Here is a 15,772-nt window from a genome sequence, read left to right as displayed (position 1 = left end):
AAAAGTCGCAGTTTCGCCTGAAAGGTGAAGCATCGATTGCGATAGCAAATTAGTAGACAGCTATATGAAGTAAGTATAGTAGTTTTAACGGCTGTATGAACTTGTAAGCATTCGGTTACTAACTAAATTAACAAGCATGGTGTCCCGTGTGCACAAGCAAACATGAACACATCTCTCGTGCTTGAACACAGCTTGTGTTGGCCTGCTTAACTACTTTCCTTGCGGTAAAGAAAAGCTTTTAATAGTTCTCCCAATGGGCACAGGTGGCGCACGTTCAAAGTGCAAAAAAAAAAAAGTAGAGCATTGAAGATGATACGCACCGCGCACTCTGTCTACGAGTGGCACCTTTGGTTGGTGTAGGTAACACAGGCTCAGGTAGCTTGCTGCTTGGCTGAGGTATGACTGGTTCTGGTGCTCTGCGTATTTTAAAAACGAAATTGAAGTGATCTTTTTTCACATGCAACAGAAAATAAAGCACACCGAATAAGATTGCTGTATTACTGCAAACCTCAGCGCACCCATAATTTGCAAAGATTAATGCTAGTACGTACTTGATGATAACAGTAAGGAATATATGTCCCAAATATCACGCATACTAAAGCCACAAGAACCATACTGAGGAGAATCACAAACGGTAAGCAAACTCAAAGAAGTTATAAAGCTAAGAAATCACAAACATTAACTTAAATAAATCTTTTGTGGCAGGTGTTCGTCTTCTACGTTCATCACGCTATATTTCTCTGAGAACAAGTCACCCAGGAACAAATACTAATGTCTCCAGCTAATAGTGTACATCATATCAAAAACACTAGGAGGCCGCCTGCGTATTAGAAAGTTCTACATTTATATTAGCATTCCCGGCAAATTACACAAACCACCACAGCAGCCACTGAGGGCAACTACACGCTGTAATATACTGCAACAGGGATGAGACATTTCAAAAGAACATAAATAAGCTGCTGTGCAAGTTGGCTGGCTATTGTTTTATATGATTAATTTGTCAAAGGCAGACTTTTCCTGCCAGGCTCTCATAAAATTGTACTTTCTGAAGAACATCAAGCCAACAGCTATGCTACATTAATTACATGAAGTACTCCAAGTTGTAAAACATTTTTAACTTAATTTTCTCACAGCGAGATGACTACACATAGAATTAAACCTGGGAATACGCACTCATCCACAGTCTGCAGCGGCGTGCCTGTCTCGGTGCTATCCAATTCACCGACCGTGTCGTCGTGCGCCGAGGAAGCCCTGTAACAACAAAATACCATTTACAGGCAGAACCAAACTAGATAACAAATAATGGTAAAAAAAAAAAAAGTTGAGCTACGAACATATAGGTTGAATCTTCTGCAGCAAGACAACATTGCAAACATGTGCATGTTGTACTCAGCTTAGATGCCAAGGGGCTGCTAAGCAACATTCTGGAACAGCAGGGATGTGTGCAGCAAGCTTTTGCCAAGAGAAAACAGTAAAACAAATTCTGCTCTGATTTTGAAAGATTAAAATTTAAACTAGGTCAAGATTATTTCAGAATACCAAAAGCCAAATCAGAACAGGACCAATCAGCGGCTCTGGGGTCAGTCCAAACATCTGCAGAGGTGTGCAATATAAAAGCAGATACAGTTAAACCTGCTTATAACGAACCTCCATATAACGAATTCCTGGATATAACGAAGTTCTTCTATTCCCTGCCGTTACTCCATAGAAGCACATGTATTTGAAACCTCTACGTAACGAAGTGGCTGCGGGAGACCCCGTCGAAATAATGAATTTTCCCCACCGACAACCTAGAGATTTCGCCCCAAATTTTGTCATTTTTGTGCAAGCAGCAACCGGAAGCACCTTCTCCGCCACGATGAAATGCGAACCAGCGGCGTCGCGCTTGGCGTGCAATTCACGGCAACTGCGAGGTGAGAGCATGTGTGCGTGCATGTGAGCATGCACGAGGCGGGCCTGCATCTCTCAACCCGGTGATCTTGCCGCCGCGGGCGTGACCTTTCCCCTCTTTGATAAAATGGGTCCAAAAATTGCCTGCACGTTACAATCGAGTATGACCCTAAATTTGAGCTACCATATCGCCGTCAGCATTTCAATATGGCCGCCTCTTACGCACTTCGAGCCTAGCTCCTGTAGCTTCGACTATGTGCTGTAGTACGTGTGCTTAGGTTTTAGTGAACCAATTTAGTTAAACAGCGAATGCTTCCAAGTTTATACGGCCTATAAAACTACCATCCTTACTTCGTATAGCTGTCTGCTAATTCGCTGTCGCAATCGATGCTTCGCCTTTCGGGCGAAACTGCGACTTTTTTGTTCATCGCAACTTTAGTGTATTGGGAGTAAATCTTGAGCGATATTGGTATTTCTGTATGAAAGCATGAGGTGCGCGGTTATGTAAACAATTTTTTCCGCCCTCTTTTGGTCAAGGAAAATGAGTGCACATTACAATCGAGGGCGCGTTAGAATCGAGTAAATTGGGTAAGCGTTTTTTTTCTCGAATTTTGATGCTGAACCTGCATATAACGAAATCCTCTTTATAACAAAGTTTTTCGAGAATTTGTCAATTTCGTTATATCCAGGTTATGTGGCTTTGTGGACGGCTCATCAACATTTTAGCATCGCCACAGAGATGTTTCACAGCAGCCTACAAACACATCTTGCAGAACAACCACGTTTGACCAAGTTCTGAAATTTTTGTCTAAATGTTTCACCAGAAGAAGCAGGCAACAAAGATTTTGCAATAATGGCAAAGCATTCTTCTCCAGCGTATGTTTAAAAAAGATAATTAAATTCTGAGACTTTACATGCCAAAACCACAATCTGATTATGATGCACACTGTAGTGGGGAGCTCTGGAATAATTTCGGCCACCTGAGGTTCTTTAATGTGCACCCAATGCACAATATACGGGCGTTTTTTTAATTCGTCCCGATCGAAGTGCGGCCCAGATTTGATCCAGCAACCTCGTGCTTAGCAGCGCAATGCCAAAGCCACTAAGCAACCACGGCAAATATATGCTTGTTTGCTATTACAAAGTAAGCGTGGGCTTTTCTGTAAACAACATTGAACATCACTGAGCTCCCAAAACAACATTTCCCATCACCAGTAAAGCAGCTAAGGAATCGCCACATATGCTATCACAATGAATGTGAACGTATTGCAGAAAGTGAATGTGCCAGAATAATAGAAACAACAGTGCTGACACAAGCAGGCAATGTCACTGCCAAATGTGTGCAGCAGCGTTCTTAAACAAGGTTGCACAGAAAATGTAGTAGTTGTTTGATACTTTTAGGCACATATTAGAGAGTTCCTATGCCTACTCTAGCTGGATGGCTTTTACAAACGAGACCTCGCATCTCAAGTAAATATACAGGAAGGAGCTAGAGAAGAAAACTACGTAGTGAGACAATAATTGTGGGTTACATCAGTGCTAAAGAAAAACAAGGAGATGACCAAACAAAAACAGCAAACAGAGGTCAAGTCCCTGCTATTAAGAAGCAACACAAGCACCCAGTGTTATTAAGCTACTGAGGTGCAGTTCTGTTCCAAGCAGTACCCTTTGTCTAAATTCATGGGCATAAACATCTTGTTAGCAGACAGCTGATTGTGCTGTGGTTGCAATAAAAGCTGCTGTTTCATCTGCCACAGACCTTTAGTGGGCAGCAATGACAACTTTGACAGTGCACATCCTGGCGTAAGAACTCAACATACTCCACTGCAAGCTACTAGAGAAGGTGACATCTTTTACAAAGGCACACAACTGCACACAAGCGGGCACACCATGCAGGGCAGGGTTAAGTTGGCACACCAACTGTTATCAAGCAGACAGTAAATGCAGTTGCCCATACCTCCAATACAAGAATGGTATCTGCGAGAGAAAGCTCTGCTCTGAGCCCTCTGTCGTGGTTACACCAATTCTAAACAAAAAGGAAAGCAGTGAATAGAGGAAAGAGACAGGCAAAAGAAAAAAAAAAGGATAGATCACTACTACAACACAGCAAAATAAGTGACATGAATCACATTAAGTGACATGAATCACATTCAGTGCCTGAAGGCACTGCCCCGCCAGGTTCACTCATTTACAGGGTAGCAGGCAGCAAACACCAAGGGCACCTAAGCCACTGACAGGTGTGGCAGGTTAACAACCTAGCAAATTAACAGTCTACAGGTAATGCGCAGCCTCAAAGTTATTCTAAGCTTAGAGGAGTTCCTTCCAGAGCTTTGCTCAACTACTTGTCTCACTGGACTGATTGTTCACTAGCAGCCCAGTGAGCACATGACATAATACAGCATATTTAAAGTGCAAGCAAAATGCAACCACATAGTAGTATTGTTATGGAGATAGGCCTGTGTGGCGAAGAAGGTCTTCGGGCTGGTGACATGCTGGGCACAAGTAGGAAGGACAAAGATTCAGAAAAGTGAAGGGGAGATTTATCTGTTGTCTTTGCAGCATGTCTCCGTTTTTCTTTCTCAGCAGCAGTATTGAACAAACATCCGGTGACATTGCTACAGTTTTGTGGTGACAATGCCCACCAAATTATCCAAGATACTTTCCCAAATTTCTGCATCTATTTATGCCTGACCATCACCAATTTCCGAGAGGTTCCGCGACCTGTAGTTGTCACCACAGACATTGAGAGGTGCTACAATGAACTCAGGCAAATCTTGGCAACTTTGAGACCCTGTACATAAGCACTGCACAAAACCTCTCTGATTAACATGCAAACAATGCATACAAACTTTTGTTTTGTCATCCTGCAACCCTGCCCAACAGTATGTTGTTCCTGCTCACACAGAGCACTCATCAAGGTTACGTAGACCAACCTTTGTAATAGCACACATTTTCAACAACAGAGACATCTTTGTTGGGGACTGGCTGACTAAGTGGCAACTTCGAAGTTCCCTTGAATGTTATTATTATAGATAAAGCAGAGGGGCCACTTGCTATACATGCCACACGGGATATTTTCAGCCCAGTCGAACACCTTAAAAAATGTCTATATATGCCCGTAGATATTTTTTCCTTTCGCAGAGTGCACTGCCATTTTGGGAACAAAGCAACATACCTCGGTGGCAACACTGCAAAATAAATTAAATTTTGAAAAAAAAGAAAAGAAAAAGAAAACAGAAAAAAAAATATTCAGTTAAGCACAACAAAAGGCGTCAAAGCAATTAAATTTGAAAAGTGAGGAAAAAAATGCACAAGTTAAAAGAGGAAGAAAGGAGTAGTAAACAAGATCACTAACTAATAAACTGTATACTGGAGTAGCAGAAAAAAAAAAAAGCTACTTGCCTTTTTGAACGAGCAGTCCTTGTCGTAGCTCGCTTTGTTTCTTTCTTTTCGGGACTTGCCTTTGAAGCGCTACAGCAGCATAAGAAAGAGACTGTTACAAAAAATGAAAAAGAACAATGTTAGCAATACATGCTCCTGAAGCTCTGACACAAAATGGCCAAGGAAATGAGCATTACTGATGCTCCCACTGAAATGATAGCAGCTGCTGGTTGAGTGTTTGCCTTGACTGCGGGAGGCTGTGGGCTCAAAAGCACGCTGCCGCCGTTTACCCACCAGTTACACAAACAGACGTTCCCAGGCCAGACTCTCAGCTTTCTGAAGACATTAACTGCCCTTGGAAAGAAAGGATCCAAATCCCTTCTTTCCAAAGGCATGGTTACCATGGTGGGTAACTGGTGGTTACCCACCAGTTACACAAACAGACGTTCCCAGGCCAGACTCTCAGCTTTCTGAAGACATTAACTGCCCTTGGAAAGAAGGGATGCAAATCCCGTCAAACCCTAGGGGCACCACGAAACCCTGTAAAAAGGGGCCACTCCCAGGCAGCAGTTTCTCATGTGGCATCCAAAAGCACCTATTAGATGGTGTAAGATTCGGGGATAGTGGTCTTGGAGTCGGCGTCACACTAAGGGTCACTCTCTAGCCTACACCGCCGGTGTGTCTTGAAATGGGTAGCTGGCCTACCCTGCCAGGGTGTCACTTGGTGTTAGCGCTAAGCTGGCCCACGCTGTCGTCCGAACTTTCTTAGCAACAGCTGCTAATTTGGTGATGAGTTATGAGGTCAGGAGGACGGAGAAACAAAACAGGGGTTTACTTGCATCGGAGGGCAAACTTATTTACAAAGGCACACCTTGTACTGGCAGAGCATAGCACAGTACATACCAACATCGTAGCCCGCAGCTGCACCATTCGGTCTGAGCAGGCTACCTCATTCTGGAGGAGCACATCCCACACACAGAGGATGTCTCTTCAAAACCCCGTCCTTCCCTATATCACTCACTAGCATACCTGCCAAGTTCTAAGAAACTAAATCCGGGAGATCTGCCGAACAAGGGGGGGGTCAGTCCCCCCCAAGAAGTACTGACAAGAGAACTTCCTTATAATTTTATTTACAGATATACAAATGACCACATGAACATCAGTGTCTCACTTTTGCAAGCTTTTCGTTGTTGCCAATTCTGTCTTCAAAAATTCTTTAAAATTGAATTAAATTCTCGGGTCTTTTGTCCCACAACCTCCGTCTGATTATGAGGCACGCCGTAGTGGGGAACTCCGGATTAATTTCGACCACCTGGGGTTCTTTAACGTGCACCCAATGGACGGCACACAGGCGTTTTTGCATTTTGCCCCCAACTAAATGCAGCCGCCGCGGCCGAGATTTGATCCAACGGACTCGTGCTTAGCAGTGCAATGCCAAAGCCACTAAGCAACCACAGCGGTTGTTCAAATATTGTTCAGATAATGTTTGATTGTAAGAAATTTCATTTTTATCACATTTTGCGATGACGTTTCCCAGCATCTTATACGAGCGACACATGGATGAGCGGCACTGTGTCCTCGTATTTTTCCCAATGTTAAATTGCCGCTAGCACTCTGCATTGCTCTGTGGTATTGACAAAATATCCAGCGTCACTTCGGCTGAGCACTACATTAAAAATCCTTCAAGATACTTTTCGCGCTAGCGCTCCTTGCTTCTAAAGCCATGACTGACCGTAGGCCTACGCAAAGCCAGAGTGGCTGACGCCGAGGAGAATGATGGAGAGTCTAGTGCTGCTAGTTGCAGAATGCGGCATTCGCTTGCTAGCTTAATGAGACTAGGGCCACTAGGGCACCCAACAACCCCATCAGCGTAAGGAGCGGCCCTGCGGTTAACGAAATAGTGCATGTACAGTGGAATCTCGATGATACGAATCTCACGGGGTCACGAAAAATATTCGTATTAGCCGAAATTCGTACCATCGAAACACAATTAAAACCAGCTAAATTAAGGGGAGATGCAGGGATCAGATCGCGAAAATTCCGAGAAAAATCGATTTTTGAAAACCACGCGTTTGGGTATCTGCAACGCCTAATCTACGCTGCATCAAAATGGTTTGGCTGAAAACGCAACTGAAAGTGCCCGAAAAAGTTTCATTCGTCAGTGCGCAGGGCGAGAAAACAGCTTTAAATCGCGCAAAATCACCGCAGTACACGGAGCCATATCTCGTATTTCCCGCCACCGAGCGCCGGCGTCTTGGTATCGTTCGAAAGCTCAAAGTTTCGCCGTTCCGCTTCTTAATTCGTCCGTCGTCGCCAACTTGTAACAAACACACAAACACCAAAGAAGCACGGGTCTGCGATAGGTAGTCACACGGGCCCTCTGATAAAAGCGGGCCTCCGATTGGATGCCGTGCTGAAAGGAGTCTCTCCATTGGTTGCTGCTGTGGCAGGGGCAAGATGGCAACCGCAGTTGTCTGCTTTGTAAACCACGCCGGCGTCTTCACTTGACACACAGAATTCGGATTACTGAGAACTCCCAGGTTAGAGATGGATCGTTGCTCGTTGGCGAATAAACTTTGGACGAAGCACGCCTTCGGGATTACGGAAGCGCTCCTACGGCAAGAAAAATACGGCGATTAGCGGGAGAAGCGGAGGCGCACCTGACTGAACGAGCGCAACCTTGCACCGTGGATTACGTGCCGCGCTATCTCGCACCGTGTGACTCCAGCAGCGAAACCCACAATCGCCCTGTGCCATCGGCACCAATAACGCAGCCGACAGAAGACGCGCCAACGGAGGCTCCCGCGCCTCGGCGTACGGCCGCGTGAATCAGCTGAGATCGTATCGCGGTAGACATAGCTCGCTGCGACTAGGCAAAATGGCGCAAAAAAGAATGTGGCCCGAAGCACGGCAGCCGGAGTGCCCGATGGCACGAAGAAAAGAAGGAAAAGCACAAAAGCAACAAAAGCGCCACCGCTTCGAACTCTTCGCGCCCATTCGCGGCCTTCACGCTGTCCGGCGTCGCGTCCGCGCCTCCGCACCAAAAGAGAAAGGGAGAAAGCGCGTGACGGCGCGCTGTTCACCGCAGAAAAATTCGTATCATCTGGAAATTCGTATTAGCCGTGATCGTATCATCGAGGTTCCACTGTATAGGGTTTCCCTACTACTTTCTGAACAAGGTTTTGCGCGATGAACTTCCAACCGGTTTGAATTGGGTTGGATTCTATTTGCCAATGTGGCCTGACAAAGCGTTGGACGCGGATAGAAATGGTACACAACTGCAATTTCCGGGAGATTTTCCTGTCAACTCAACAACCGGAAAAAAATGCTCCAAATCCGGGAGTCTCCCAGGTAATCCGGGAGTCTCCCAGGTAATCCGGGAGACTTGGCAGGCATGCACTAGGGAAACAGGTCATGTCTTAATCGGTGAATTGCAATGGCTGAACTGTTCGCTACAGTATGCCACCCACGACATCACATCGCCCCACCGGACTCTGCCTCTGATGTTGCACCTTCACTCTCACCTATGATGCAATGAGAAGGTAATCGGGAAGCAGCAGTCGACGCCGTTCTCATAGTTGGACATTGGTTTCTTGCATTATTTAGATGAGCCACACTTGGGGGGGGGGGGGAGTATTCTGTAAGAATCCACCTAGTGGACCGTCCACTTCAGCTGTCGCCATTGGCTCCAGCTTCAAGAGCGCGAAGGAGACTGGCTGGCACCTTCGCGCTCGTGAAGCTGGAGCCAATGGCGATAGCTGAAGTGGACAGTCCACAAGTGGATTCTTACAGAATACCCCTCCTCTGATGATCGTTTCGCCTTTCACAGAATGGAGCAGTTACAGACAACTCAAATGGACGTTGACCTCACCGGTTGACCTGCAGTTGTATAGGCATAATTGCTGGAATGCTGGTCTTGTCAGCAGTCCCATGACCCTTACGTTTGGTCTTCAGCTAATATGCCAAACGTAACAGCAGAGACGCCCTCGGTTTGGGGAGATGTCCCTTTCTAAGCATTGAGGTCCTGTAATGGCTGCGTGCCTCGCAGGGAGTGCATTTGTACCCATTTTACCGATAGGCACCCAGCAACAGCTCTTGTCTGCCTCCCACAGTCATGATGGATGCTCTACAACAAAGCTGTCTAACTGGACAATGGGCACCCAGAGACTACACTCAGAAATCTCTTTAAGGCTCCTTTCTGAGATGAAAGCTTTCCCAAGCAGCCATGCATTAGGCCGGGAAACATCTCTACCCCATTAGAAAAACCGGCGAGCTTTTGGTGGCACAGGGATTTGAACCCAATGCCTCCCACATATGAGGTGGATGCTCAGCCACCAGTATAGTACAGAAGAACCCTGCTGGCACGTCTTTCAAGGACCAGCCTGAAGGATGCGCTAGCTGGTACCAGAGGCATACTACATTCATTAGCCGTAGATTTCTTTACAATTTGACCTTAGCAACTAATAAATGTCAAGGCTCTCACTCTAGCATTTTGTTGAAAGAAACCCTGCCAACAAGCACGAAACCATGACATAAATTTATGCCCATGTGCAAGTGAAAACAATTCCAGCTGGTAACTCATGCAACAGATATTACAAGCAAATAAACATATGAACATATTAAAGAGACACTAAAGGCAAATATTAAGTAAAGCAAAAGTGATGAACTGATGCTACAATATGTATAAAGCTACACTTTCACTGAGAACAAAGCTTACATAAACAAGAAAATTATGTCAATACAGGCCAGGAATGGCACTGACAATAGAACACCTGCTCCCATGACATTAATTCAAAGGTGTCAGTGCTACATACATGGTCGCAGGCTGCAGCAGCACGCCAGCTTCAGTGCTGGAAAAAACACTCTTCGAAGATGTGACAACCGTTTGACTGTGGATAGAGGAAGTCCTGTAAAACAGAACAATGAGTATGCATAAACACACAGTTTTTCAGAACAAGAATTCAAAAACTAATTTTCAATAACAGCGCATATAACGGGACAAGAAATGGACACAAACACAACACTGACTTGCAACTGAAGATTTATCTTGGATTACGAAAAATATATACATAATAGAAAAGAGGGTACAGTATAGGGATGGTGACAGACAGATGACAAACCGCCATCACCCCCCCACTCCTCGTCTATCACTACACTCACCTACTTAAAGGGACACTAAAGGCAAATCCTACGTTGACGTGGACTGTTGAAATACCATTCCAGAAACCTCACAGCACTTGTTTCATGCAAATAAAAGACTCAGTTTACGGGAAAATTACGTCTGAAAGTTCCGTATACCTTTAGCACAATTCAAATTGCCAGCCCGCCTCCGAGCGGGGCGTGGGGACGTTTATTACGCCATCACTACCCTTTACTGCCGTCGGTGAGTAAAACGGCACCTGACAGATGGCACTATGGTTTTCTGTGCAAAACGCAAATGCACGGTCATGGAGAAACCAAGCCAAGACAGAGCGTTGAATTTGCCACTGCTGCTGCTCTTGGTCAAGTGGTGTGGACCGTTCGAGAAACCCACGACATCACATGGACATGGCATTCTCTGCTACTTGTAGTTTGTGCGAGTTTCGCGAGCCAGAAAAACCAGTGCAGCACTACACGATAACAAAACTACTGAAACGCTAAAGCCCAGGCGGTGCAGAAGGGAGAAAACGAAACATTTCGACAATCCAGGACCTAGGTAAATGCTTTTTTATTTTCACATTGTACATGGTAGCATTGTACAGGTCTGTGCTCGTATAACGCATAAAAAATAAGTTTAGTAATAAATCATCAGATAAAAACAGCACTTTATGCTGGATAAACGAAGTTCTCTTCATTTATCCAACTCCATGAAGTGCACTTCTAGTCCAAAAATGTTCAGTACATACAGCATTGCAACAATAAAAGATGCCGACCACACCTACACCGTGCTACATGTAACACCGTAAGCAGACAATACAGGAATATCACAGATTAAATTTTTTTTTTCTGACAGATGACTTTTCAAGAATACAGGATTCACCAGAATCTCAGCAAATTTGTAGCGACATGCATAAAAAGAAAGAAAAGCACTTACCGTGTCGAGCGAGTACCCCTGGTTGCTGCTGTCTGTGTTTCCAACTTTTCCGTGTCAGCACTCGCAGCACTATGAAGATGAAATAAACAAAAGCATTAAATATGAGAAAGCCTGGGTGCAAGTTAAGCATCCTACATGGTTGATCGGACGAGAACCGGCGTATTCAGCATGGTATGGCCGATGGCCCTACATGGTTGAACCTAAAAATTACAGAAATACGGAGATTTATGTACTCATTTTAGCTAAAAATGCAAATGCAACGTTATGATTCGGTTATATGAAATATTTCAGAGCTAAAGAAGAATTAAAATTAAATTAAATTATGGGGTTTTACGTGCCAAAACCATGATTTGATTATGAGGCACGCCGTAGTGGGGGACTTCAGAAAATTTCGACCACCTGGGGTTCTTTAACGTGCACCTAAATCTAAGTACACGGGTGTTTTCGCATTTCGCCCCCATCGAAATGCGGCCGCCGTGGCCAGGATTCGATCCTGCAACCTCGTGCTCAGCAGCCAAACACCATAGCCACTGAGTAATCACGGCGGGTAGCTAAAGAAGAAACCTCAAATGAAAGCCTCTCAAGGTAAGTAATTGAGGCATACAGAGTCTCACGAAATTTTCCCGCGACATCGGCCATTAGAGAGGCGATAAAAGTGATACGCCATTTTAAATGACAGCGGCTCATTTTTTGTCGTTCGCCTGGGTGTTGTGCAGTGCGCTTCGACGAGATCAAGCTCAGAATTGTTCACGCTTCTGATATCGGTCGCAAACATTGCGCACTTCGTCATTTTCACAACTCTGACATTCCTGCCTCCTGTTAAGCGATTTAAGTGTCACGCCTGTCGCGTTTTGCTTCTGCCACTCGTTAGGCTGTTTGTTCTGGCGCTGCTGTCAACATTGAAAATCTTCAGCACAAGGTGCTTATTGACAAATGGCCGCTGGCCACCCCAGAGTTTGACTTGTAGATAGCGCAGAGGTCGCATGCAAACTGCAGTGCAGGGTGCCTATGGAACTTTTTCAACTGCCATGCAAAGCTCTGCAGCCACCAAATCTCTTGTCTACAGACGGCATCTCATCTGCAGACTGCACAGGGTAGTCAGAGGACAGCATAGTGCCACTGTGCTCACTGTAATCCCCCCCCTCTGCCTTTTATTGCTTACTAAAGAAATTGGGTGCAGTTGCAGGTCGACACTTATTGTCCTTTAGAGATGCCATCTTGTGCAATTCCCGGGCCATGGAGTTGCACAGCATCAATTGATTTTCAAGAAGCTTAAAATCATGACAGTTTGGCTGAAACATTTTATGCAACACTGCACTCACGTATCAAAACACACTGTACTGTAAAAAAAGGAAGAAGTGCTGTTACACAGTTGCAAATACGCCTTCAGGATCACTGAGTGCACGCATGTTAGCAACGGTTGGACGGTTTCTTGCTTCTTTGACAAAACGCGCCAACAGTAACGATTGTTGTTTAAACAAGCAGCAAAACCTCCAGTCACTTGATTACTTTTTCACAATAGATATTCTTTTTTTTTTACTCCTAGTAATCACTACTCACTCTAGGAAATTTTTCTGCGGATGCCCATGAATATGGCTCGACAACCAAACGCGGCACGAGTATACACATCAAGAATTATGCCTTAACGGCAAGTCTTTATCGCAATAAAAAAAAAAAAAAAGAGTACTGCTGCCACGTGCGGAAAATAAACACCAATAATAGCTTCACCGCCGCTTTCTTTAATACAGTACGGTACCATTTGAGCTCGCGGCGCTGAAAGGCAGGCTTCTGCAAATCGCCTCACGTTGAGGACGCGTTATGGGCTCCATACCTGGGCATCTCGATGTCTGCAACAGGAATTTCCATCTTCATCGGTGTGGCAGTACTTTCGCGCTTACGCTTCTTGGGCGCGCTACAACGAAGAAAAAGGCAATAGGTTAGACGCGAATGAAAATTATTCACACCGCGAACAACAGGGTCTGGTACGTCACCTTTTCGCTGCTGCTGTATCGTCGAGAAACTGAAGAAAAGGCCACAGGTCCCACGTAGTGTTCGGTTCTTTCTTTGCCTTCACGTACTGATGTTTCAGAGACTTCCACTTGATCACGCACTTAGACTCTGCAAAGGAAAGTGCTCTCTGGTTCGCACCGCGTCTCAACGCATTCACCTGCGTCGCTGACAGGCGAAGACAAACGCGCCGCGCGCGTCTGCGTTCACTTACGTTGCACTCCCAGGTCCTGCGCGATCTCATGCCAAGCGTTGTTCTTCACCTCTTCGTTATGAAAACTTTCATTGAATATGTCGTAAAGTTCAGGGTGCCTCTGCACAAGCTTACACAGCTTGACACTGAATTCGTCCGGCATTTTCCTTATTTGTTTTAATTGCTAAAAGATGAACAAAATTCAAACGCGGTATGCGTCCGTCGTCAGTCCATAAAAAAATCCGCCAGCGTGCTATAATTGTGCTGTATAGATGATGATGGTGATCATTACCTTTCGAACGAGCTGGTGAGCTGGTGCAGCATGCAGCGCAACCTGGCGAGAAAGGTTATTTGAGACCTGCACATCATAATTGGATTTCTCGGCTCATTGGTGAGAAACCATGGCTCAATTCAAGCCACAACGTAACAACAAACAGAAAAGAAAAAGGGAACACACACACACACACACACACACACACACACACACACACACACACACACATATATATATATATATATATATATATATATATATATATATATATATATATATATATATATATATATACATAAATCAAAATTATGTTCTGTCATTTTTTTTTTTTCTTTTGGACTTTGTGTGGGAACTGTCTGACCATAGCATACAATTTCATCTATGAAAGTGTGATGAACATTTCTGCACCCGCAGTCATAGAGTTTCCTTGTATGAAACTCTATGCCCGCGGTACAGTAAGCTAGAACCACAGAGTAGCCAGAAGTGTACCACCCATCATGCGCCTATTTCTTACCCTTCCCCCAACGCCGAGTAGCTGGCTAGAGGAATTTACCTCAGGCCAACCTCTCTGCATTTCGCATCATTAAACTTATCTCTCTATCCGCGGTAACCGCAACCCAAGACCTCCGCCTTGTCCATCATCCACGTATCCTTGACCTTATCAAAGTAGACGCGTCTTCGTTCACTTGCCTTTCATCTCGAGTGAAAATGTTTGAAAATTGAGACGATGGAAGAGAAAAAGTACCAGTGCGAGCGCCACTGCTGTTTTAAAAAGAAAAATTAAAAGTACAGTTCCGACACCGGGAATCGAACCCGGGCCTCCTGGGTGAGAGCCAGGTATCCTAACCACTAGACCATGCCGGAGATGTCCGGGAGAGCTAACTAAATGCATATCATTCAATTGCTATTGTATAAAATAACAATCTATTTATGTTACTGTTAATTTGTTTAATTATGCCTTTATCAAACATTTTTTTTTGTGTCCTTACCTCTGCAAGTTGTCACACTTCATTACGAGACCACGCGCCATCTCAATGTGCGCCGGATACCGCTGTATACGGATGTGGCGCCAACTTTAAATGCCTGGAGCCGGCACTCAATACAATGATCTCTGCAGTGAAAGCTGTAGCATAGCTTGTTATAGAGGAGGCTATGGCTGTAGGGATGTGTATGAGTGGTGATCGCCCTTCGATATTTGTATACGATGAGCTGTACGAGAAAGCACTGTTTCGCAATGTGTTACTAACTGAATACCATTAATAACAAAGTGCGAAATAGTGCTGTCTTGAAGTGCGATCACCGGCCCTTAGATATTTCTCGCGACACGCGCGAGTAAGTCTTTCCGATGTACGGCGCCCGTGCGAGGAAAGAGAGAGGGAGCATAAACTTAATTCAAGAACACCGGTCCGGGTTCGCCCGCTTTGTTCTAGTTGTGAATTATGCAACGCCAACGAGGAATTTAGCATAAATAGCAACGTTATCGCCTGTGAGATTAGTTGGTATATGCGCACCCCACGGCGTAACAATTGTTCTTCGACGTGCCTTGAAGCTTCGGCCACTACACACATGTGACGGGTGGCGTTTATTTCACTCCGAAAACGCGGGTCAAGCGGAAACGCCCGAGTATTGGCGCAGAAATGTACGGCGGCAGCACGAGATGGACAGCTGCCTACATGGCTGCCTTCTTCCCGTGCGCACTTAGCAAGGCCTCCACCACAGGTGCGTCAGAGGAGCACTCGGGCACTCCAAAGGCCATTGGCAAGTAACATCTACTGGAAAGGCGTTTCTGTGGACAGGTGAAATCGCCTGTCCACAGAATACTATCATCATCAGCATTGGCTCGAGCGTCGTCGTCTTCTTCCGCAGCTGGCTCATTAGAGAGCTTTAGAATAGGGACCCCAAAGAAATAGCGTCGACACCACTGCGCATGCGCGAGACGCAAACTGCGTTGGGT

At 45.2% G+C, this 15,772-nt stretch overlaps 1 protein-coding gene and 1 non-coding gene across 4 annotated transcripts in view; both read right to left on the bottom strand.

Annotated features, from left to right (window-relative positions):
* LOC119461343 (nucleolar and coiled-body phosphoprotein 1) overlaps positions 1-13,807 on the bottom strand; it is a 34,137-nt gene extending 20,330 nt beyond the window's left edge. For 2 of the 3 annotated variants that reach the window (XM_049672501.1, XM_049672502.1), the window contains exons 1-8: positions 13,566-13,807; positions 13,336-13,462; positions 13,176-13,256; positions 11,345-11,413; positions 10,086-10,178; positions 5,293-5,361; positions 1,174-1,251; positions 321-416 (exon numbers count right to left, since the gene is read on the bottom strand). In XM_049672501.1, coding sequence (XP_049528458.1) covers positions 321-416; positions 1,174-1,251; positions 5,293-5,361; positions 10,086-10,178; positions 11,345-11,413; positions 13,176-13,256; positions 13,336-13,462; positions 13,566-13,707 — 755 coding nt within the window. In that variant the 5' untranslated portion in view covers positions 13,708-13,807. The remainder of the gene's footprint in view (positions 1-320; positions 417-1,173; positions 1,252-5,292; positions 5,362-10,085; positions 10,179-11,344; positions 11,414-13,175; positions 13,257-13,335; positions 13,463-13,565) is intronic. The other variant, XM_037722617.2, reaches the window with a different exon arrangement.
* An 803-nt stretch (positions 13,808-14,610) lies between these two features.
* Positions 14,611-14,682, bottom strand: Trnae-cuc (transfer RNA glutamic acid (anticodon CUC)). The gene has a single exon. It is a non-coding gene; the product is annotated as a tRNA-Glu (tRNA).
* Between the last annotated feature and the right edge of the window lie 1,090 nt (positions 14,683-15,772).

This window comes from Dermacentor silvarum, chromosome 8 (genome assembly GCF_013339745.2).
Source record: "Dermacentor silvarum isolate Dsil-2018 chromosome 8, BIME_Dsil_1.4, whole genome shotgun sequence".
Classification (NCBI taxonomy): Eukaryota; Metazoa; Arthropoda; class Arachnida; order Ixodida; family Ixodidae; genus Dermacentor; species Dermacentor silvarum.
Note: the sequence above shows the minus strand (reverse complement) of the source record. Positions and strands in the feature narration are given on the sequence as shown.